The sequence below is a fragment of the Phytophthora parasitica genome (genome assembly GCF_000247585.1).
Source record: "Phytophthora parasitica INRA-310 unplaced genomic scaffold supercont2.10, whole genome shotgun sequence".
Lineage (NCBI taxonomy): Eukaryota > Oomycota > Peronosporomycetes > Peronosporales > Peronosporaceae > Phytophthora > Phytophthora nicotianae.
The window spans coordinates 1,461,828-1,482,393 of NW_008648996.1; the positions used below are offsets into that span (position 1 = coordinate 1,461,828).

General features: G+C 52.1%; 12 protein-coding genes across 13 annotated transcripts; 6 read left to right on the top strand and 6 right to left on the bottom strand.

The window, feature by feature from the left end:
* The first annotated feature begins 234 nt into the window (after positions 1 to 234).
* PPTG_06977 lies at positions 235 to 3,219 on the top strand. 2 transcript variants are annotated; one of them, XM_008901033.1, is made up of 4 exons: positions 235 to 1,571; positions 1,649 to 1,769; positions 1,837 to 2,003; positions 2,077 to 3,219. In XM_008901033.1, the coding sequence occupies exons 1-4, from the start codon at positions 348 to 350 to the stop codon at positions 2,152 to 2,154; spliced, it is 1,590 nt and encodes a 529-aa protein (XP_008899281.1). In that variant the 5' UTR covers positions 235 to 347; the 3' UTR covers positions 2,155 to 3,219. The 2 variants fall into 2 exon arrangements, with proteins under 2 accessions (XP_008899281.1, XP_008899282.1); XM_008901034.1 differs by having other exon boundaries at positions 1,649 to 2,003.
* On the bottom strand, positions 1,764 to 3,516 carry PPTG_06978 (hypothetical protein). The gene has a single exon (XM_008901035.1). The coding sequence runs from the start codon at positions 3,427 to 3,429 to the stop codon at positions 2,332 to 2,334; it is 1,098 nt and encodes a 365-aa protein (XP_008899283.1). The 5' UTR covers positions 3,430 to 3,516; the 3' UTR covers positions 1,764 to 2,331.
* PPTG_06979 (hypothetical protein) lies at positions 3,488 to 7,038 on the bottom strand. Its single transcript, XM_008901036.1, has one exon. The coding sequence runs from the start codon at positions 7,019 to 7,021 to the stop codon at positions 3,851 to 3,853; it is 3,171 nt and encodes a 1,056-aa protein (XP_008899284.1). The 5' UTR covers positions 7,022 to 7,038; the 3' UTR covers positions 3,488 to 3,850.
* Positions 6,688 to 8,040, top strand: PPTG_06980 (hypothetical protein). Its single transcript, XM_008901037.1, has 2 exons — positions 6,688 to 7,283; positions 7,355 to 8,040. Exons 1-2 carry the CDS (start codon positions 7,020 to 7,022, stop codon positions 7,871 to 7,873), a joined length of 783 nt encoding a protein of 260 aa, XP_008899285.1. The 5' UTR covers positions 6,688 to 7,019; the 3' UTR covers positions 7,874 to 8,040.
* Positions 8,041 to 8,054: 14 nt separating this feature from the next.
* On the top strand, positions 8,055 to 10,423 carry PPTG_06981 (hypothetical protein). The gene is made up of 3 exons (XM_008901038.1): positions 8,055 to 8,240; positions 8,311 to 8,406; positions 8,463 to 10,423. Exons 1-3 carry the CDS (start codon positions 8,109 to 8,111, stop codon positions 9,342 to 9,344), a joined length of 1,110 nt encoding a protein of 369 aa, XP_008899286.1. The 5' UTR covers positions 8,055 to 8,108; the 3' UTR covers positions 9,345 to 10,423.
* On the bottom strand, positions 8,425 to 11,910 carry PPTG_06982 (hypothetical protein). Its single transcript, XM_008901039.1, has 2 exons — positions 11,763 to 11,910; positions 8,425 to 11,706 (listed from the first exon to the last, which is right to left on the bottom strand). The coding sequence occupies exons 1-2, from the start codon at positions 11,877 to 11,879 to the stop codon at positions 9,472 to 9,474; spliced, it is 2,352 nt and encodes a 783-aa protein (XP_008899287.1). The 5' UTR covers positions 11,880 to 11,910; the 3' UTR covers positions 8,425 to 9,471.
* A 33-nt stretch (positions 11,911 to 11,943) lies between these two features.
* On the bottom strand, positions 11,944 to 12,699 carry PPTG_06983 (hypothetical protein). The gene has a single exon (XM_008901040.1). It carries the CDS (start codon positions 12,677 to 12,679, stop codon positions 12,026 to 12,028), a length of 654 nt encoding a protein of 217 aa, XP_008899288.1. The 5' UTR covers positions 12,680 to 12,699; the 3' UTR covers positions 11,944 to 12,025.
* Positions 12,700 to 12,740: 41 nt separating this feature from the next.
* Positions 12,741 to 15,892, bottom strand: PPTG_06984 (hypothetical protein). Its single transcript, XM_008901041.1, has 2 exons — positions 15,788 to 15,892; positions 12,741 to 15,727 (listed from the first exon to the last, which is right to left on the bottom strand). The coding sequence occupies exons 1-2, from the start codon at positions 15,808 to 15,810 to the stop codon at positions 13,207 to 13,209; spliced, it is 2,544 nt and encodes an 847-aa protein (XP_008899289.1). The 5' UTR covers positions 15,811 to 15,892; the 3' UTR covers positions 12,741 to 13,206.
* A 512-nt stretch (positions 15,893 to 16,404) lies between these two features.
* On the top strand, positions 16,405 to 16,521 carry PPTG_21991 (hypothetical protein; the record flags this gene model as incomplete). Its single annotated transcript, XM_008901159.1, has 1 exon — positions 16,405 to 16,521. The coding sequence occupies one exon, from the start codon at positions 16,405 to 16,407 to the stop codon at positions 16,519 to 16,521; it is 117 nt and encodes a 38-aa protein (XP_008899407.1).
* A 371-nt stretch (positions 16,522 to 16,892) lies between these two features.
* Positions 16,893 to 17,066, top strand: PPTG_21992 (hypothetical protein; the record flags this gene model as incomplete). The annotated part of the gene is made up of 1 exon (XM_008901160.1): positions 16,893 to 17,066. One exon carries the CDS (start codon positions 16,893 to 16,895, stop codon positions 17,064 to 17,066), a length of 174 nt encoding a protein of 57 aa, XP_008899408.1.
* An 84-nt stretch (positions 17,067 to 17,150) lies between these two features.
* On the top strand, positions 17,151 to 17,504 carry PPTG_21993 (hypothetical protein; the record flags this gene model as incomplete). Its single annotated transcript, XM_008901161.1, has 1 exon — positions 17,151 to 17,504. The coding sequence occupies one exon, from the start codon at positions 17,151 to 17,153 to the stop codon at positions 17,502 to 17,504; it is 354 nt and encodes a 117-aa protein (XP_008899409.1).
* Positions 17,505 to 18,810: 1,306 nt separating this feature from the next.
* PPTG_06985 (hypothetical protein) lies at positions 18,811 to 20,168 on the bottom strand (the record flags this gene model as incomplete). The annotated part of the gene is made up of 4 exons (XM_008901042.1): positions 18,811 to 18,824; positions 19,173 to 19,204; positions 19,334 to 19,750; positions 20,149 to 20,168. The coding sequence occupies 4 exons, from the start codon at positions 20,166 to 20,168 to the stop codon at positions 18,811 to 18,813; spliced, it is 483 nt and encodes a 160-aa protein (XP_008899290.1).
* Between the last annotated feature and the right edge of the window lie 398 nt (positions 20,169 to 20,566).

The window sequence follows — 20,566 nt, forward strand, 5'->3', positions numbered from 1 at the left end:
TTTTCAGCTCAAAAAAACAATAACGCCTAATTTGCTGCAATAGCTGCTGCGTTTAAGTACTGAAGCTCCGCGCGGTCGTTTCTTGTGCTCAAGCTGACATGTTGGTCACGCAGAGTTACCGCTCTGATGCAACATTTGATGAGATGAACGTCTCCAACTTCATCATTCTTATCCATTACTTTATCCTTTACAAATGCCTAGTTTACACCCCTACTTCAGTCAAATTGCAAACACAATCGACCAAAATCAGGTACTTTAGCTTGTTACAAAACATCGATTTTTACCTCCACAATTGTCCGTCGCATTCCTCCGTTTCGTGTTCAGTCCGCATTACGATCCGCCGTAGCATGACGGAGGCGGATTCCGAGGCTGCGCGGCAGCGGCGCCAGCTGGCGTACGCGCTGCAGGCGCTCAAGCTGTACAACCCGGACTTCGCTCTGACTCCTGAAGTGCTGGAGATCATGCGTGCCTTCTTCGCAGACTTGCGGCCAGATGCGAATGGGACGATCACTCGTGGAGCCCTAGCGGACGAGATTGCGCGTTTGGACTCGAGTGCAGACACTATCCGCCGCCTAAGAAACGATATGGCAAAGAGGGAGGAGCGACTGGACTTCGCTGCTTTCTGCGATTACGTCATGCGCTGGAAAGCTCAGAGTCCCCAGGCTGTACAAGCCGTGTATACTTCATGGGCGGCTCAGATCGCAGCCATTGACTTTGACATGAACGACAATTTATTTCTAGACCTCAAGCCAGAGGATGAACCACCGAACGAAACGCTGACGCTCGAGATCATGCAGTTGCTGCGGCAAAGGCGGAAGTTGCACGAAGGTGGGGTTAAAGTCAACTATGAGGACTATGAGGCGTCAATTGCCGGATACGGACTCCATCCGGATGATTCCTTCAATGTGGACGCAAAGGAGGACAAAGTGACGAGTATGAAGCTGAACCACGCAGATGCAGCTGACGAGGCTGAGAAGAAAGGGTCCATTATGACAATTTCCAAGTCGTTTATTGCTGGGGGGATGGCAGGTATCGTCGCCAAGTCGGTGTTGGCTCCACTGGATCGAGTGAAAATTCTATTCCAGGTGAACCATCAGGAGAAATTCAATTTTCGCAATGCCGCCAGGATGGCCAGGAATATCTACGTGCAGGACGGATTTCACGCGCTGTTTCGAGGGAATATGCTCAATATTCTGAGGGTTATTCCCTATGCGGGACTGCAGCATTCAGGTTTCGACTTTTTCCGGAATAAATTCCACGCATACAATTATAGGAAAGCAGAGAGAGAGGGAAGTGACGAGATGCCCAAGCTTAGTAATTTGCAGTTGGTCACAGCCGGATCGCTGGCTGGAGGACTGTCGTTAGTGGTGGCGTATCCGCTGGATATCGTACGGGCGAGATATATGGTACAGATGGGCAAGCAGCGATACACCAGTATTTACGAAGCTGTGGTCACGATGTACAAGGTGGATGGATTGAGGTCGTTCTCAAGAGGAATTGTGCCGTCACTCTTAGGCACTTTACCGTACACAGGCATTGGATTCTCACTCAATGAGCGTTTCAAGATATGGGTATGTATGCGCTTATAACTAGTGTATGAGTTGTAGCTGTGTATGACTTACAGGTTGTGTTGAATTTGTATTGGTAGACGCTTGAGTTGCAGCGTCGGCGGCTGGAGCGAAAGTACGGCGCAGACGCGCCAGAGCTGAGTCTGAACCCGCTGACCAAGTTCGTGTGCTCGTATTTTGCAGCGTGTATTGCACAAACGAGTACGTGTGTCGTGCTTGAATTGGACACCGGCAAGCAACTCAGGGTTCTTGTTGGTTTTGTTGTTAGGCACATACCCCATGGATACTATTAGAAGACGAATCCAGACTGACGGCTACGTATCAGGATCCAAAGGGAAAATTCAGTACACGGGTGTCATTGCCACTGCACGAATTATTTTGGCACGAGAAGGCTGGCGGGGTCTTTTCAAGGGCGTGTCAGTAAACTGGATGCGGGTATGTATTAACTCCTTCTATTGATGTGTGGCCCTCCTGGGACGGTTCTGCTAACTTTTGTATATCTGTGCAGAGCCCTGTATCTACCGGCATCAGCTTAACGGCGTACGATATCCTGAAGGAGGTATTAGGCGTCGAAAAGATAGAATAATAAAAGCGTGACGCAGTTGCCACTGGTAATTGGCAGTGACCACGCAGCATGTTCAAGATTGGCTCTGGACTTTTAATGGCGTCTTCAACGAGTCCGAAATTCCTTCGTCTTCAACAGCCACCCGAACTGCTTGTGCTCGATTGCTACCGATGCAATACACACAGCTCCAAGTGAACCTCAGGATGTTGTTTGTCCACCAGTGTCAGCACGTCGCGTGTCTTCGTCACTAGCAAGAAGAAAAGCCACCGAGAGCTTGTCGACGTGTGTGGTGGTGGAGCGAGGGCAACTCAGCTCCGTCTCGGTTCGGTCACAGCTACGGCGGTCGAAGCAACTATGGCGGTAGCAGCAACAGTTGGTTCCAGTTTGACTCGATGCAGTTGCCGGTAGACCTCCACGAACTTGACCAAAGGAGTCGATATTGGCCGATTCCAAGATGTTCGCCACGTCTCGGTAGTTTCGAATCACTGCATAGAGTCCAACCACGAAGTCGATAGTGGGGTCATAGCGGCAGACTTTACCATGCTCGTCAAACTGAAATAAGACATGCATCGGCAGCCATAGCGTAGGACTTTGCAGTAGTCTGTCTCGTAAACTCGTGTTGGTGAGGGTATAAGGGAAAACCATGGCCAAGCTCCGACATGTCAATCGAATGACTAGCAGTGCGCTCACGCACCCGACTGTCACGTCATGATCCAAGAAGATCACTCTGAATTCGTTGTGCTCCAACATGGGTGGGGCATCGTTAAAAACAAGTGCGAAATTCGACCACTGCTCGAGTATACGATCACGTCCAATAAAGTCCCCGAACAGGACGTCGCTGCGCATTGCTGATTCGAGAAATCTCCTCTGTTCGTCGTGTTCGCCTGACTCGAATGTCTTCATGGTTTTGTGCATACACGAAATACCATCCAACGCCTTCATTGTGCTCCGTTGAGTTGGCGTACCAATCAATAGGTCGTCATAGAATCGGGCTCTCTGGAGATTAACTATTTCCTGATCCACATCCAACCGGAGCCGCTTGACAGAAGCCTCAAGATGATCAACATATTGCCGCTTCTTCTCCAGGTAACGTTGCTGCCGCCGATAGCGAGCGTTAATTGTTGCTCGCTGATCCGGCTCGGATAGCTCGGTTGAGTCAGGTTTATCGTCATTTTGGCGTGTTTCGGGGAATTGGCGTATCAGGGAGTTGGTCATTGTTGCAAAGTAATCCGACAATGACTCGCGTTCGCCTTGGTCAGGGTATGATCCTTCCTCACGCTGTCGCAGATACCACATCTCGCGCGTTTTTGATACAAGTCGGCCGCCGTTTAGTCCGCCAGAACGGCTCCATGAACAAACAATATTGGCCCGCAGGCAGGTCCTCGCGCTGTCGCAGATACCACATCTCGCGCGTTTTTGATACAAGTCGTCCGCCGTTTAGTCAGCCACAGAACGGCTCCAAGAACAATACTGAAAACCTTTGGTAGTACAACTTGAGGCGCGGTACAGAGACTTGAATCGTGAGCGCAAGCCAATTACGCATACAGCACTCGCCTTCCGGTCATCATGTTTATACAGCAGCGCTATGTTCCAAGTGAACCAAGTTGAACCCTGTTGCAACCGCACGTCCCAAGTTGCAGTATGTGTCCCATCGCACAAGTATTGATGGCGAAGTAAACTTAATGTCATCGTCGTCTCGCTGGATCTTGCCTCGAATTTAAAGCAAACGAGCGTCAACATGAGCAGATGCATAAAGGCGAAGTTCGAAGCTCCAGTCCTGGGGCTCAAAAGTGGATGGAAGTACAATGTACCAACCAGGAGGAAACCTTCGTGAAGCTTTTGCCAGGGCACCACTGGGCGCACCGCTCACATACACACCTCCCGCCGACGTGGCGCCTGCAAACGCTTGTTTGGGATTTGTTGAAAGTAGTAGATCTCCTTCCGACGTACTCTCGAATACGGACACGTTTATAGACGGAGGAGGCAAGGACTCTTCTTCGGTTGGAGACTCCCCGGCTGCTGCATCTACCTCCGGATCAAGGACTACCAAGCGAGCTAGGATATCGCATTCCTGCGTGACATGCACCAAATATTTGGGATTGAACGTGTAGCAGCCGTAATTGGAACACCCTGCAGCTGACCCGGTCTGCATATCCCACTTGCCTCGAAGCCTTGTCAGCTCCATGCCGTGGCCTTCAGCAGGGATCTGGCGGTAAGCAATACTGGCTCCTGCAGGTGGATCACTTACAACGCGCAGAGTGAACTTACCCAGAACGCCTTGCTCAAAGGTGGACGGGATCAGCACAACGTCGTGTAAACCGGACGCCAAAACAGCTGAGTCTACCTCAATGAAGCAAAATCCTGGACGGTACTCACCAGAACTGAGCACCTTCAGTTGTTCCTCGTCATTTCCTGCAGCATGCAATCCACAAACTCGCTCACGTGTGTGCAATGCTGCACGCAGATTGATCGGAAAACTCGCGGTGGTCGTATCTTGGGAGAAGAAGGCTTCGGTCTCGAGAAACAGGAAGAGCGATCGGCATGGCTTCTGCAGCTGCAAGTGAAACTGTGGGTTGTTCATGAACGTTGAGTAAAATGGGCGCCCACCAGCACAAGCCGAGTCCCAGGCACCCGGAATCACTATAGATGTCGGCGCTCTTGTCACAAACTGCGGGTTTGGCTCACACGTAAACGGGCGGGTCGAAAAAACTGATAGTGTGTAGTCGAGAGCTGCAAATTTCTCGTACTGCGACGCCACAAGCGTGAAACATCGCTCGGAGTCATCTGCTAAATCCAGATCCAGGCTCACGAGTGTGTGTGGGTTGTTGCTGTACATTCCTCGTGATACAGCGCGGTGGTTATAGAACACACGCTTTCCAGGTGTGCCGCGATAAACATGTAGTGTTAAAAACTGCTGATTCGAGTAGTCCGTGTCGCGTTCGATGAGGCTTACATGCCGTGACAGCAGAACCCACACGGTACATGATCCAGCAGCGGCGGTAGCTCCTTCTTGCGATGGTGCGGTTTTGCAGAATGTGAGGGAGTACTGCGGGTTAAATCCAAGAGTGAGGGAATCGTTCACGGGTCCTAGCTCAACAGGCCAGTGCTCGTGGAAAACTCCCTTGTACGGGAAGAGTTCAGGGTTCCAGTTCATATACAAACTCTCGAAGTACTGCTTCACCGACTCAAAGTCAATCCAGAACAAGCCATCGTCCTTCTGGCCACTTGCTTCCTCTGACTCAGTCGCTTCGGATGCGTAGAACTGGCGCTGGTATGCACGTAGCTCGTCACCAATAGCGCTATCCCATCGGGTCTTGTCGTGACGAGAGTATGGCCCCTTCCAGCTCATCTTTCGCCATGGATTTTTCACCTGCAGTAACCGTACCTTCTTGCCTTCTTGAGACGAGTCTGAAGTATTGCTAAGCTCGTAAACATTGAGCACAGCGTAGACGTGCATGGGAACGAGTCCGATCGCTTTGGCCTCCTGCTTCGTGATATCTCCAGTGGACATTGTGATGATGCAATCTCCATAGTGGAACGCGCTTTTAAGCTGTTCCCACAGTCGTTCTTCCTTGTTTGGTGCGTCAATAAGTTCAGAAACAGGAACACGTTCCGGAATCCACCCCGTAAGAGCAAACAGATCAATCCCTGAATTCCCTCCAGGGAAATCGTAGCCTCCGTTCAGCTTCAAATAAGCCTTTTCGATGAGACTCACCCAAAGTTCGTTCTTGCGAGTGGTGCAGCTTGACAGAAGCTGTCCGGAAGAAGCATTAACCGGCAACAAGTCGTCAATAACGACTTTGCGAGGCACACCGTTTGCCCACAACTTGACCACGTACTTCCCGAAAGGATTATACACCGGCTGCTTCGTCCTTGGATCGGCAGGGAAAATAATGTTCGTGATGAGATGCTTCTGGAATCTCTGCTCATAGGCTGCTGCAATACATAGCGACGCGACAAACGAACAGTCCGTGACGATATCCTGCTTCACCACCAATGGGTTAACTCCTCCCTGTGCGATCATCACAGGTGCATGGCCGCATATTGCCGCATAGTCGCTCGGTCTCATCCACGTCGCCTCCTTCTTCTTCTGCTTGGCCGACAATGGCACGTGTCCGTCTGGATCTTCAAAAGGCTCCGGCAAACTAAACTTCTCCTGCGCATCTAGATCATCCAGCCACGGCACGAACAGATGGCCGTTGATCTGCGACGATCTACGTAGCACGTCCAGCTCCTGTGGTGTATACGCCGCCCCCGGTTTCTCCTCCTTCGTCTGCTCGACTTCTGGTGCTGGTTTCGCTGCAGGCATCGCAGCCGACGCGTACGCAGGCGTGACGTGTGCAGTTTTGTGCTGTAGCATTGGCGGCTCTGGCCACTGCAGCGCCGCGACGTCCACGTCGTTGCTGTTGTCTTCAACCTGTTGCTGGATCTGATGCCGAGTCGTCTGGGTCTGAGCCTTGAGCTGAGATACATAATCGATGACGTACTCGAGCTGCTCTTTAATCGCCGCTCTGGCCGCCACTTCGCTCGTCGGTAGGGCGTTCAGCGCCTGCATGTAGGTCTCCGCGGCGGCGATGTACCTGTCTATGACGATATCAGTCTTGGTAGAATCTGATTTCTCGGCCTCTCTGGCCGCTGCGTGCTGTTCCATGGCGTGAGCAAGCAGGTAGTCGCTCGACTTCTGCAGCTCCGACACACGCGTCGTCAGCTCGGCGATTGTGGGTTGCAACCGCGCACGCTGCGCCGCCGACTCGATCACCGCGAGCCGCTTGAGGATGCGCAGCGCCTGCAGGAAGAACGGGACGGCCTTCGCCGCCTGACCCGCCCGTTCGAAGCTCTGCGCCTGTTCGGTCGCCGCCAGCGCCTCGGCGTACTGCCGCTCCGCCATGTTGGCACTGATCTGTTGCGGATTATGTGTTGAATTGATTGAGGCGAAATGGTGTATTGTACATCAGATGATAGGATTGGATGAAATTAAAATGAGTAATTGGGATTGGTGGAAAATCATCGTGCGGCCACCGACGCATTTCCGAGGGTGCAGGACAGCAGGACAACTAGGAACAGCATCAACCATGAGCGGCAAGGAAGCGTGGAAGCCCTTTGTCAAGTTCGAGTACCAGAACCTGCTGCCGGCGGAGCTGCGCAACAAGGTGCGTATGCGTTTGTTTGGCTAGGAAGAAGCCCATTTCTTTCTATGCTAACGTTGTATCATTGCTGGCAGCTCCGCAAGATGCTCGTCTTCACGGAGGCTACGGGCACCAAGCAGGTGAACCAGTCGCCGGCTGTGTCCCAGGGCTACCGCTACCCGTCGCCAGACAAGCAGGCCGAGGGTGTGTCTGTGCCGTCCAGCGACTCCAAGGAAAGCATCTACAATATCCAGTACTACACACGTGATATCCGTCGCTTCCCGTTCCCCACCGAGGTCGGCATGCACCCGTCCATCCCTGTCGAGAAGCGCGCCGAGATCCCGGCGGACGCTAAACGCGGCTCTCCCGGTAACAAGAACCCCGCTGTGTTACGCTACGACCCCACTGGTACCCGCTCGGCTATGAGCACGACCCACGAGGCACGCGACAAGCTCATTCTGCAGCACGCCTCCACGCACAATGTGCGTTTCGAGTGGGAGGGAGATGCTGAGAAGGACATTCTCGAGGACCTCGAAGCCAAGAACCTGCCGCCCACGCCCGGCCGCCCCTTCGTCTGGGACTTCCCCTCTCAGAGCCGTGTCATGCGCTGGTAAATTGGGACTTATGGCATAATACGAGCGTGGTAAACTAGCATGCTGTCTTTGCTGGAGGAGCATTCCAGGGCAGCACGCACTGATGATAAGATGCCCATTTAACATGAGAAATTGAGCACAATCTGTGATTTGGGTCCACCGTTTGGGTCTATTTGAGTTTGGTCATGTTCATTTTGCGTCATTCTGCAAAAGTCAAGCCAAGAAGGATCACCGAGTGAAGAAGCTTGACGTCACCATGCAGTTCACCGTCATGCCAGAGCTTCCAACGATGCCTGCGCCCGAGGTGGTGGCCAAGACGGATCAATCCATCACGCTGCGTGTGCAGTCACCACCGCATGACGGAGACGCGCAGTACAAGCTGCAAGCGGTCGGTTACGCTCAAGTGTCTTCTCCATCCTATTTCTTATCTAACATTTATCATTCCTTCTGCACTGCAGAGTCACAGTGAGCACGGCTACGTCTATTACTCGTGGAATGACTCAGTGCTCTTCACAGGCAAAATGTTCCCCGTCAAGGGACTCAAGCCCAACACGGTGCGTCTTAAACTTCATTGTGTTATTATTTTTTCTTACGAATAACTACTATACAGACGTACGTGTTCCGAGTGCGTGTGGTGGACGAAGCCAAGCGCCAGTGTGGCGAGTGGTCGCCGCTCACGGCCTACACGCGCACGTTCACAGAGGAGGAAGACGCCAAGCGTTCGGGTACCGTATTCGAGCACGCGCTCAAGCTAGAACGCGAGCAGAAGAGTATCCTACAAGGCCAGATCTCCAAGCTCACAGGTATGCTAGATGAACGCAAGACGGCGCGCGAGAACGACAACAAGGTGCAGCAGCACGAGGACATGCTGGCCAGTCGCCGCGTCATCGACACGAGACTCGTGAAGCTGCAGCAGGAGCTCAGCTCGCAGACCGCGGCGCTGCAGACGATCAAGAGCCAACGAGCTGCAGACGAGCAGATGATCACGGAGCTATTGAACGAGCAGGAGAAGCTGCGAGCCACGCACAACGAGCAGCAGGGACAAGCCCAGTTCGAGCTGGAGATGCAGACACTGCGTGCTCAACTGGAGAAGAACGAGGAGGCGCTACGCAAACACCAGGAACAAGTGAATGCCAGTCATGAACAGATCGCGAACTACGAGACGTCGTTGGAGGCTAAGAAGACGGAGATCTCTCAGAAAGAAGAGGAAGTGGAGAGGATCATGGCCGACTGCAATCGCATGGTACAGGAGCAAGCCGATCTGGCCCACGTCAAGCAGTTGGAAGTGGAGGATGCTCTGCTGGAGGCCAAGACATCGTTGGAGCAACAGCTGGACATCAACACGTACTTGCGTGAAGAGGTTTCGCGTCTCCGAGAGGAGAACCACCACTTGAAGAACCAGATTGAAGAAGTGGACTCGGAAGTGGTGCCCAAGCTGGTGCGTCTCGAAGACGAGAACGAACAGCTACGTGCACAACTCAGTCGACGGTAGACAGCTGAGAACTCGATGGCCATAGCTTGACTGTGGCCTTGTTGGTCTGTCTGCCCATTATGTATACACACCGCCGTCGTGTGGCTAAATAGCTTATTGCAATCCATTCGTTCAATTCTTTAGTGTCCTAAAATCCCTCGTCTTCGTCCTCGTCGTCAAATCCACCGAGCGTGAAGGCATCGGCAGCACCAAGAGGAGGGAGTCTCGATGGCGGTGAACTGGCTGAGAGAGCAGGAGACGGATCAAACATGGTGCGTGACGGCAGTTGACGTCTTACTGGTGTGCGGTCTTCATCGACAAAGCCCTCGCCGTCGTAGGACGAACTAACCGACATGTTGCAGGACCGACTGAGACTGCCCATGTAGCTGTCAGCACGATACGAAGCGTTGGGTGCGCTTCCAGCCATACTCACGTCTTCATCGACGAGATCTTCTTCCTCTTCACTACCGTCGTCTTCGTCTTCTGCGTTCTCCTGCATCTGACGGATCGTGGCCTTGACAGATTCCAGCAACTCGCAGTTCTCACTTGATGTCGGATCAGCGTGTTTCCAGTACAAATACAACGGACCAATATACCGGAATGAGCGACGCAAGAGATAGGGATCGAACGGGAAGAACGTCTCTAGTGGTTGACGTTGACCAAGCAGCGTGGAGGCAGACGCTGATCCTGCTGTTGGTTTCTTTGAGCGCTCCATCGACTTAGCTGACTTGGTCGTCGACGCCGAGACTGTGCCAATAGCTTGGTCTACACGTTCGAGACACTCCTCGGAGACCAAATCGAACGCCTCCACCAGATTCAAGAACTCTGTTGCCACTGTTTGTTGACAATATGCCAGTGGACAGTAGCCGCTGCTTGTGACCAACAGCCGCTCCCAGCCAAGACTGCGCAAGAATTCGTAGCCGGCGCCATCGTCACTGGTAGCGATCTCCAATCCACGGAAACAAACCATGTAGCATACAGTCTGCAGTGAGGAAATAAAGATGCTTTCTTGGAAGCCACGCTCGCCTGTGGTGTGCATTTTCTCCGATTCCTCCAGCAATCGCTCGTCTCGTTCAGCAGCAGTCTCACCTTCTCTCTCCAGTTGTTCTTGATGTGCTACGTCGTAAATGTCCATCTGATCATGTAGCCACTTCAACAAGTGATACAGAGCCTTCTGAAGATAAGCCACGGAAATGTACTTGGCTCGAGCAAGGAAACTGGCCAGGTACGCACCACAGCTTTGACGTGTGGTTGGAGGCGTCTGAGGGTCCAGCGATGTGGCAAGAAGCTGCGAGATGAACACGTCCTGGAACTGCGGATCCATTCGACACACGTAGAACAGCAAGAACTGCGGATACTTGGACCGATGCGTGTTCAGAATGGAGTGTTCGAACACCTTGAGTAGGTACTTGAAGATCACAGCTGCTTGGCGAACGTCCACGTCTTTATCTCCATTAGCAGCTACAGAATCAGAGGACACCGATGCGGGCGACGAGGATGCGGCGCTTTGCTCGATGTGTTCGAACATGACGAGCATCATTTGGTCGAGTTTATCGGCCATCTCGTCCACCTGTCGCGAGGCGTCGTCAGGCGGCAACATGTCATCATCCAGGAAATCGTCCATTGTGAACATATCCTCCTCACTCTCGTCCAGCTTGATCTCCACGTCAATAGCCACTAACTGGTCAAGCACCAATCCCAGCACACGCTCGCGTAGTCCACTAACATACCCTGTCACACGCAGCACATTGCGCAGATACGCAACTTGAGTCGGTGCATCCATTCGCTTGTGCGGGAAGTGTTCGCATAGAATTGGGAACAGTACATTAGCTGCAGTAGGCACTAGTGTAAGTACACGCTCCAGAGTCTGGTGGGCTGCTTCGAATCGAGCCTGAATACGCTCGTCCAGACTCGGTCCTTTGGCTTGCTGCACTGGTTCTACCACGGGCGTCGGCGCCGCTACTGTATCGGCTCCAAAAGATCCTCCAATGGCGATTCCACCCGTTTTTGCGGGCTTTTTGGCCGCCTCCATCTCTTTGTTCTGCTCTGTCTGGGCGAGCGCTCGGAGGTCTGGCGGTAACTCCTTTTCGTGAGGACGACGCATGTTACGCACCAGCATATGTAGTGTGGGTACTACATAGACGGTGTTAGAGGACACTAGATGCACGATGAAGCTTGTGTAGTCCTCGACCTCGAGTGGGTCGCCACTTGCCAACAGGTCGAACTTGAACAAAACGTCCAACAGCGCGCGGTAAGCCTTAGGCTCACGTGCCATCGTTGAGATGCAGCGCGGGAGAGCGCGGAAGATCTTACGACGCGTGGCGATCGGCGGCGGCACGAGTGTCAGCTGCTGGATGAGGTAATGGTAGCTCTTAGCATTGCCCTGCGGAAGAAGTGGTTAGACTGTGGGCTAGAGTGCAGCTAATAAGGTGACTGCACCTTGATCAGCAGGTCCAGCGCATTCTCGATGAAGTGGTGCATGCTAGCAACCTCCTCCTCGGTCGGAGAGGCCGCCACTGGCAGCGCCGAGGGCAGCGTCGTCGCGCTTCCAGCCATTTCCGAGCTATTTGGATAAATGCGCCGTTTGAGTCAATTATTCACTGGTTGCAGCTAAGCGATTGGTGAAAACTCATGTAAAATAATACGATTGGATGAAAATTGTAACGTAGTGTCTAAAATATTGGCATTTTACGGTACGACGTCTACGAGCGGATCTGTTGCTGCTCGCTCTGGGCGGGTAATTGGCCGGGGGCGTCGAACCACACACCGAGCGGGTGTTCGGATGTTCCTTTTGGAGGCAGCACGTTGGGCGGACCAACGCTGCTGAGGATGCTGCGCATTGTGTCGACGTCGAGTCCATACTTGTCTGCGAGTACCTCGTGTGTCCAGCTCTGGGGCTTCTCGTAGTGGAGACGCAACAACGTCCGTAGGTCTCTCGAAGTCAAGCGGCCGCGAATTTCCTCCTCGTCTATGCCTCCGATGCCCGAGGAAGACGCAGCGTTGGTCTTGTCGGTTGGAAGTCGCACAGGCTGCGATGATCGTGGGCGGTGGCTACTGGCGGTGGCCTCAAAGGCGCGTGTACTCTCCTCAAGGAACTTGACGCGGTCAAACTCCTCGATTTTCTGAACGTCGTCCAGCATTTGCGTCTGCATCTCCATCAATTCCACGTGCGAACCATGCGAGTCGATTGGCGCCGCCGACATCTCGACGGCTGCTACCTGGGTCTGCGCCGGGAGCTCGGCGGCGGCGCCATGGGACAGAGCGACCAACTGCTCCAGCGACACGTTAGTGCGGATCACACGGCTACGCGAGGCCGACGCGACAGCCGCCGGGGTCTTGCTGGCAGTGGCTCCCATGTCGGATAATGTGCTGTGTGTTAAACGAGCGGTGGAAAGACTCGTACTTAGCCGAAATTCTGGTGGTGCAACAAATTTCAAGAGTTTCTGGGTATTTTTCACTTGCTTTGTCCTATTTTTCTTTTATCGATTCCACGACTACAATATTGCTCCCTATCGAGCGGTTCGTACGGGTGGGTATCTGTGCTGAATGTCAAAGAGCTGCAAGTTCTCTGCTAGTGATGCGTTTTCTCACTGCAGGTGTCGGTGTTTGTTCTTGGTCGCGTCGTCTTCGTCTTTTAGATGCCAGTTGATAATGGAGAGGTAGGGTAGGTAGTCTTGTGCTGTTTCGGGGCAAGCGACCTCCATAATTTCGCTGCATAGCGACTTGTATCATGGTCGTTCAAGAGAATTCGCTCTCCCAGCTTCTTCACCTGCATCACATCTGCCACCTTCGTTGTTGATGCCCAGAGTCGGTCACCCAGTCACCTCTCTTTTGTGTTCGTTGAATCAACGAGATCGATAAAGCAGCCGAAATGTGGCGAGCTCTACGGGTTGAAGAACGAGTTTGGCTGCTGATGAGTTCCCATTGAAGCAGCTGCAAAACCTGGAGGAGGGCGTGTCGGAATCCGCGGAGGTGACGGGTCCTGCGTCTCGGTCTGAGTCGATGGCGTCGATGAGCCCAAAAACGCGCTCAAGCTCGAAGTTCTCTGCTGATACAGAGCGGATTCGCGCTCTACAGCAGCCAAGTCCGCCATGGGGGCAAAGGGTCGACTATTGTCGACGCGGTTGCTACCTAAACCAAGACCCTGCGGTCCTCCGGAGGTAAAGTCGGTGCCCTGTCCGCTGAATGGCATGCCGAGACCTAGGCCGGGGTTGTTCCCCAACATACCGGTATTGTTGTTGCCAGTCGTACTGTTTCCCCATCCAGATAGCAGAGACTGGCTGGAAAAGCTCCCAGCATCGTTAAACGTGTTGAAACTTGGATAACCCAGTGACGTACCAAAATGACCGTTCCCAGCACCAAATGCATTGCTTTGGTGATTAAAGCTGGCGTGTTTCTGGTCATCTGCAGGTGAGATCGGACTCAGAGCTCGAAGGCTGAAGGCACTTCCACCAGCTAGCGAATCCAAAGGAGGAGCGTATCCCCCGTACAGCTTGGTAGACTGGTTCTCCGACATTCCTCTTAGCCCTGGCGACGGCTGGAACACGATCACTTCGTCGTCGAAATCGTCGTCCTCATCCACGCCAGTTCCAACACTGTAACCATTACCGAGTGGCTGCGTCTGCTGTTGATTGCTGCTCTCGGACGACAGAAATCCAAGGTTTAATGAAGCAAACGCTTGTTGCGTGCCATTATCCTGTTGAGTATTTTCCTTGCCAACAACCGGTGAAGTCGTGAACTGGCCCGACGCACCACAGAAGAGCAGCGGATTTCCTTCGTAGCCATTGCACAAGTAGCACGCGAAATGATACAACTTCCACGCACGAACTTTCGCGGCTTCAGCGTCCGCCAACGGTGTCACCTGTGACGCACTATTCGCTCCTGTAGCAGACGTTTGCAGCGCCCATTCGTCCTGCCACGTAGACTTCACTTCATCCTGTTCCAGTGGCGCAAACCCTCGAAGTTCGAGACTCTCCTTCAGTAAATGCTGTTGCTCACTTATAGCAGATGGTACCTCGTCGGAATTTCGCCCTGCCCCCCCTACCAACGGAGCGTATAGTCCACGAACACGAGCATGGTTGACCAGTTTCGTCAAAGTTTCAAGAAAAACCGAAGCGAACTGATCTGCGCCAGTTCCCTGGTTACTCGTAGCCACATCACTATAGAGTTTCTTCTGACGATGCACCAAAAGCTGTTCTAGTTGCTCCAGCATATCAGGATGCAGCTCCAGGTAGTCATAAAACACCGTCACAGGGCCTACAAGTCGAAATGCCGAGAGTGCTGGATCCTTCGGCGCTTTCCCATTGGCTGCAGCCGTCGGTTTGATGTCCAAGTTGTCCAAAAGGAACTCCATAACACTCGTAATCGTTCGAATCGAGAGACGTAGCGCATCTTCGAGGGGGGAACTTTGTGAGCGCGAGTCTGAGGCTCGAATGATGCAGAAAATGTTCGTCACCACGATCTTCAGCAGCAACGCATCACCGATTACACCTGCATGCAGCAACGTCCTCATGTCCTTGAACAGTACAGCCTCCATGTCTCGCGGGTACACTGGCATCGATGACTCGCTGTTGCTACGTGAAGCTGTCGGCGATCCACGTGGCGATGAGAGCGCGAACAAGATGCCATGCATCCGTGTCAGACGGTGCAAATAGCTCTTCAAGAACGCCGACTTCTCCTTCGACGATGGAGACGACGATGTAAACGTGATCGGAGCCGCCAATGGACGTTGGCGACTGCGTTCGAAGAGCAGGGCGAGATTCTCCTCCGCAGTCGTGAACGGCTGCGAGGTCAATAAACTGCGGCAGTACCGGTACACTGCCACAGTCTCCGCCTCCACGTACGTGGCCAATACTGCCAATTGGTTGTGCGGATTGCCATTCTCCGGCAGTACAGCCAACGCGCGATGGTACAAGGCTTCAGCTGCTGCAAAGTTCTTCTTAGCCTTTTGGCTATGCAGCTCCCGATAGCGCGCCAAGTCTCCTAGGAACACGTAGCAGTGGTGCAAGCTCTGACGACAGCGTACGATGGCATCAATGTCGTCCTGAGACGTCTGCAGCCACGAGGCGAATACGTCTCTTAAGTGCGCGTAGAAGGCTGCGGATTCGGTCAGGAACTGCTGGAACTCGCTGGACACACGCGCAAAGTGTTCGCGAACGTTGCGGTCCGTCTGTGCTGCTGTCGCATACTTACGAATGCGTCGACGGAAGTCCTCAATGCGGCGATAGAAGCAGGGCTTCCACAGCGCCTGCTCCACCTCCTTGTTAGCTGCAAAGGCCGGGTGCGCATCCGCCAGGCGCGTTGCGGCGTCCATGAGCCGGCGACGCAGCGCGTTGGCATCCTGAGCGTTGAGCGGGTTGGCGCGCAGCAGATCCCGCAGCTGCTTGTCCAGCGCCACCAGCTCCCTGTAGACACAGAGGGAGGATTAGTGTGGGTGGAGAGAGAGGGCGGGAATGCGGGCGTACATGTAGGCGCGGCGCGGGTCCATGGCGACTTGGTGGCCAAGGAAGGTGGCTCAGCTTTGAGGGCGTTAACAAACAGGTCGAGCATGTCGGTTACATTTGAAGACTAAATCGCAAATGAATCGGGACTATTTCCCATATGTTGGTCTATTTTTTCTGGTATTTTAGCAATTTTGCCGACAGTTTAGGGTCCCTATTTGGACTTGATGCTTTTCTAATTGTGTGTTTGATAGCACAGTGTTGTGACAGTAAACTAGCTGAGCATCACTCACTGCCCACCCGTGCCTTTTGTTGAAGTTTGCAGTGCGTGAAGACTACAGGACAATTTGTGTGGTTAACAAGCTGGGAGGCGCTTGCGTGTGTGATGTACAATATGGTTGGTAGTACACAGCTTTAGGCTAACGTTAGATTCGTGAAAGCTGCACGACGAGATCTTCCCGTGTCTTGTTCATACGGCAGCTCAATTTGGATTGAGATAATTTTTTACAAATTTTGACAAATACATCACAGCACGCATTTCTAGGGAGTTTGACAGCTCCCCTCGTTAATGTTGACCTCTACCTGCTTAAATGCCCCAAAAGGTTCCCTCGACACTGACGCTGCGTGAACTTGTGAAACAAATGAAGTGGACTTCTGGCATAAACTTCACGGGCAAAAACGATGCCGCGTGGAAAGCCCGCATCAGGATGATGCTCCAAGCCATAGGACTATGGACCATCGTGACACTGGAAGAATAGTACTTCTGGACGCGCGAACATGAGGCTGCAGCTTTCTTGGTGACGACTCTTTCGGACGAGATGGTAGTCGCTGTGAGTAGCAAGCGCTACCTACGAGAGTTTTTAACACCGGGAAAAGACGTACGAGGTCGCAAATGAGGTAATTTGTGCACACTTTGAGATCAGTTTGTGCGACTAAAGTACAAGGACGGTGCTGACATGTTGACTCATATCAACGAGTTTAGATTTTTGGCTGGGCAGCTCGCAAACCAAGGCTAGGCCGTGGACGATGCAGAAAGGGTCTGCCAGTTGCTTAGCGGTTTTTTTCCAGTTCGTGGGAGTCCACTAAAAGCATTTACTACATTCAGGAGACCCCCATTGCCTGGCCATCCATGGAGGTTAACGTGGTGGCGGAGGCCACGCAACGTAATACAGTTGGCAACACCTCGGTGGTCGGAGCTGTGAGAGAAGTTACCAACCCAGAAGCAAACGCAGTGACTCGCCAAAAAGGCCATCGGGCTGGTGGCCGCCGTCGCTCAGCCAATCACAATGAAGATGGTCATTAAGGTCAACGAACCCAGTAATGAAGAGAGAGTGGTCTCGGCAAGCGAGAGCGTGGAACAGATGATGGAGGTCGCTACTGTCACCAGATGGGACGCGTCAAGGCTGAATATCCGCTGTGGAAATGCCACCGCACCGAAGCTAAAGCAGGTAGTGCAAAGTCCGCTTTACCTGGTGTTAGCGCAGTCTTGACTGACGAGACAAAGGCAGAAATTAGTGAGCAAATTTCGCAGGCGACTACACTTGCAGACGTCTGGGGACTGACAGGGCTTGTGGGAAACCCAGACTCAGAAGAATCTGTCGCTTTTGATACATCCACAGAACCAATCATTGACAGTGACGGTACAGAGGAATACCTCAAAGATCCGGATTTTTCTTCTATGGTAAACGCGTACTGGACGTGGCCGTTCAGCCCTGACAATCGCGGCGTGTATGTGACTTAGGTCTCCATAGGTTCTTTGGTAATAGCCACAGCAACAGCAGCAAGTGTTGGCAGTAATTCTATCTGGATCATCGACGGCGGTTGTTCGTTGTGTATCAGCATTCCAAAGAACAGCTTTGAAGATTTGCGACCGTGTGGAGGCGTCGTAACTGTGACCAACAAGCCCATGGCTGACATAGAGGGAGTTGATACCGTTAAGTGATACATTCACCCAAGCGGGGGAAGCTTACAACAGTTGGTGTTAAGTGATGTGCTGTAGTACCTTCCAGGACTTTGCAAGAATCTGATCTCCGTAACGCAGCTGGCAAAGAAGGGTATTCATTTTTCTCTCCGTCCCTGGCAAGGTTACTATCAAGCGTGGTCATCTAAGTATTACGAATGAGAGTGTGAACAGCCTGTGTGTGCTAAAGACTATGAACAAGTCTCAGTTGGCCCTCTATGTTTTCCTGGGCTTGCTAATGATCTCGCTCACCGTCGTTTTGGACATGCAAGCTCGCCGGTTATGGAGCAGATGCTGCACACTAGTGACAGGCCTGTGTATCGTACCAACAGCACATAACCGTCAAGCGCCATGTGACGCGTACAAAGCGATGGAGTTCACTCCCTCCGTACCGCGCCCAGATGTCATGGAGTGTAGTTCCGTCGTTTACAGCGACATTTGCAGTCCACTGGGGCTACCCTCGCCGCAAGTAAAGCGGTACGCGCTATTGTTTGTGGATGCTTATTCCCGCTATTGTCATGTCTATCTGCTTTCTCGACGCTTCGAGCTCATCAAAACACTTGGAAGGTTCTTGATTGCTCCAGCAGAACAAGTGTTGCTTCCTGTCATGTTACCTTTGACGAAATTTGTCCCAGCTGCTCATGAACTTCGCCGTCAGGACTTTCGATTATTATGTGGCCGTCTTGCGGTGCATTTCAACTACTTCCTCCGGAATGAAATGATTGAAGAATGTTGTATGACAGTGAAGGAGTTCCATGCAGTCAGTAAAGACAATACAAGAACTAATATCGATTTAGACGGAAATACACTATAAAGTCACTAAAACAAGAATGGTCTACCTGCCTTCTTGAGGATGGCAAGAGCGCCAGTGTAAGTCTCGCGGTCGCACTCAAGACTTGTAGGTAGTTTGACTTCCCGTCTAAGCCTTGCCTTACCAACATGAGGTATTTTGTACTTGTTGCTGCCGAGAGAGCACTCCATGCATTTCTGCAGCGTAAGAAAAATATGGTCAAGAATATCTGCATTCATTGCCTTGTATGCATCATCCACAGCCTTAATGCAAGTCTTGTTGCCATAAACTGTTTTTTTAAGCTGGAGAGCCTGCAGTGAAGCAAATAGGCCCAGATCCAGCGCGTTAGTCTCAGGTGAATTAGCCGGGCGAAAGAATAGTCGGATGTTCCAGCCGTCAGCTGTCCCAGCGGCTACGATGTCGGGGTCACTTGGAGCAATATGTGGCTTCAAGTTGTCTTGCTGAATCAAAATGACATTCTTTCGCTTTTGACAAGGCCACTTCAACTTGACTGCTGGTATAACATAATCCAGCAGGTAGCCTTTGTAGACTTCGCGAATGGTAGAATCAATATTCCGAATTCACCTCTCCACGGGCACGGTACTTGCTTCGATGAAGTGCTTTATATTTCTCGGTAAGTGGTCATAACCCAATTTTACCGTCCCATTGTTGTTTCCTGTGTGATTCCCATCTACAAAAAAAAACAAATATCAGTTATAACGCAATATTTGTTGTTAAAAATATATGATTACAGAGTAATTACCGTGGACGTGCCGCTGCAGCGAGGAACATCGTCTTCAGAATGTGATTTTTGCTCTACCTGCTACGCTGCAGAGCGGTTTCGCCGTCAAATATAAAGCACGAGCGTGTATTGTCGTCTTCGTGAAACCACTTCTCATCAACGTGCACTATGTCATACATGGGCTCAAACATGAGCGTCGTGGGACCGATGAATGTGGGCGCATGTTCAATACGTCGATGCTTGTTGTCGCCCGATAGGTATGGCTTAATGCGAGTGGAATGCACCTTGAGGACACCCTCACGGATCAGCGCTTGTACTAGATGCTTAGAGATGCCAGCCGCGTCGGCATGCCTCCGGTACGGCTTCCTCTCTTCAACTGGGACAGCTCGAATCCTAGCAATTTCGGCTCTGTCTTTCGTCTTTCTACCCGACTTCTGCTTGATACAACCCTTCCACTCTCCAATACCCACTTTGGCTTCTGTTTCACGGTAGTGACTTCATATCCTGTCTATAGAGGCATCGGATAAGCTGAATTCTCTCGCGACGTTTGCTTGGACGTTCAGCAGCAACTTGCCACTCACACTCCGCTTTAAAAGATCGTCCAGGATTCGATGGCGTTGATCATCAGTAAGGTTTGGCTGTAGCATACTTTCAGCATGCTTGGAGCGGTTATCTTGATGCAGCGGAAGGAAAAAGAAAATGGTGATGTGAGTGCATCATCTTGGCAGGCCATTGTTCAGGGAAGTCACCAGCTTGGCAGGTCATTGCTCGGGCTACAGAAGTCGGATTGAACCGCGGTTTACTACAATCGCTGGCTGAAACGCAAAGCTTTATTTTGACCAATTGGCTTAGAATTGAGCGTAATGTTGGAAAATTGAGATCGATTTGCGTACAGATCTTTCAATCCTTTCATTCCGGAGGAAGTATTATCGGTCTAGAATTAGCGAACCTGATCTGCTATATTACAGTCGCTTACATTCCTTTGCAAAAACCAACAGCAACGGATTTTGCGCACATCTAAGCCACTATCAGATAGTTCGATATGAAAAAGGTTACTCTTGTGCACATCCCACTCAACGACATCACCGATTCGTGTTGCACCAAATTGAAACCCTCTTGCTTCGGGCGTCGTCTTAGCTAGCTGTACTTCCGTCAACGATGGACACTCCAGTCGTCAACGATGGACACTCCAGTCGTCAACGATGGACACTCCAGCTGGACACTCCAGCTGGACACTCCAGCTCACATATGACCTTTTGTCGTGCCTCGATATGCCTGGAATTGGAATCGATGAGCAGTCGGCTGCGATGG

Excerpts from the sequence above, each read along its gene's own strand:
- PPTG_06980 (XM_008901037.1), top strand. The coding sequence starts at position 7,020 with ATGTTGGCACTGATCTGTTGCGGATTATGTGTTGAATTGATTGAGGCG. Across the intron at positions 7,284-7,354 it reads CGGCGGAGCTGCGCAACAAG|CTCCGCAAGATGCTCGTCTT; the intron begins GTGCGTATGCGT and ends CATTGCTGGCAG.
- PPTG_06982 (XM_008901039.1), bottom strand. The coding sequence starts at position 11,879 with ATGGCTGGAAGCGCGACGACGCTGCCCTCGGCGCTGCCAGTGGCGGCC. Across the intron at positions 11,707-11,762 it reads CGCTGGACCTGCTGATCAAG|GGCAATGCTAAGAGCTACCA; the intron begins GTGCAGTCACCT and ends CTTCTTCCGCAG.
- PPTG_06981 (XM_008901038.1), top strand. The coding sequence starts at position 8,109 with ATGCAGTTCACCGTCATGCCAGAGCTTCCAACGATGCCTGCGCCCGAG. Across the intron at positions 8,241-8,310 it reads CGCAGTACAAGCTGCAAGCG|AGTCACAGTGAGCACGGCTA; the intron begins GTCGGTTACGCT and ends TCTGCACTGCAG. Across the intron at positions 8,407-8,462 it reads AGGGACTCAAGCCCAACACG|ACGTACGTGTTCCGAGTGCG; the intron begins GTGCGTCTTAAA and ends ACTACTATACAG.
- PPTG_06984 (XM_008901041.1), bottom strand. The coding sequence starts at position 15,810 with ATGGACCCGCGCCGCGCCTACAT. Across the intron at positions 15,728-15,787 it reads GACCCGCGCCGCGCCTACAT|GGAGCTGGTGGCGCTGGACA; the intron begins GTACGCCCGCAT and ends CTGTGTCTACAG.
- PPTG_06983 (XM_008901040.1), bottom strand. The coding sequence starts at position 12,679 with ATGGGAGCCACTGCCAGCAAGACCCCGGCGGCTGTCGCGTCGGCCTCG.
- PPTG_06978 (XM_008901035.1), bottom strand. The coding sequence starts at position 3,429 with ATGTGGTATCTGCGACAGCGTGAGGAAGGATCATACCCTGACCAAGGC.
- PPTG_06977 (XM_008901033.1), top strand. The coding sequence starts at position 348 with ATGACGGAGGCGGATTCCGAGGCTGCGCGGCAGCGGCGCCAGCTGGCG. Across the intron at positions 1,572-1,648 it reads ATGAGCGTTTCAAGATATGG|ACGCTTGAGTTGCAGCGTCG; the intron begins GTATGTATGCGC and ends TTGTATTGGTAG. Across the intron at positions 1,770-1,836 it reads AGCGTGTATTGCACAAACGA|GCACATACCCCATGGATACT; the intron begins GTACGTGTGTCG and ends TTTTGTTGTTAG.
- PPTG_06979 (XM_008901036.1), bottom strand. The coding sequence starts at position 7,021 with ATGGCGGAGCGGCAGTACGCCGAGGCGCTGGCGGCGACCGAACAGGCG.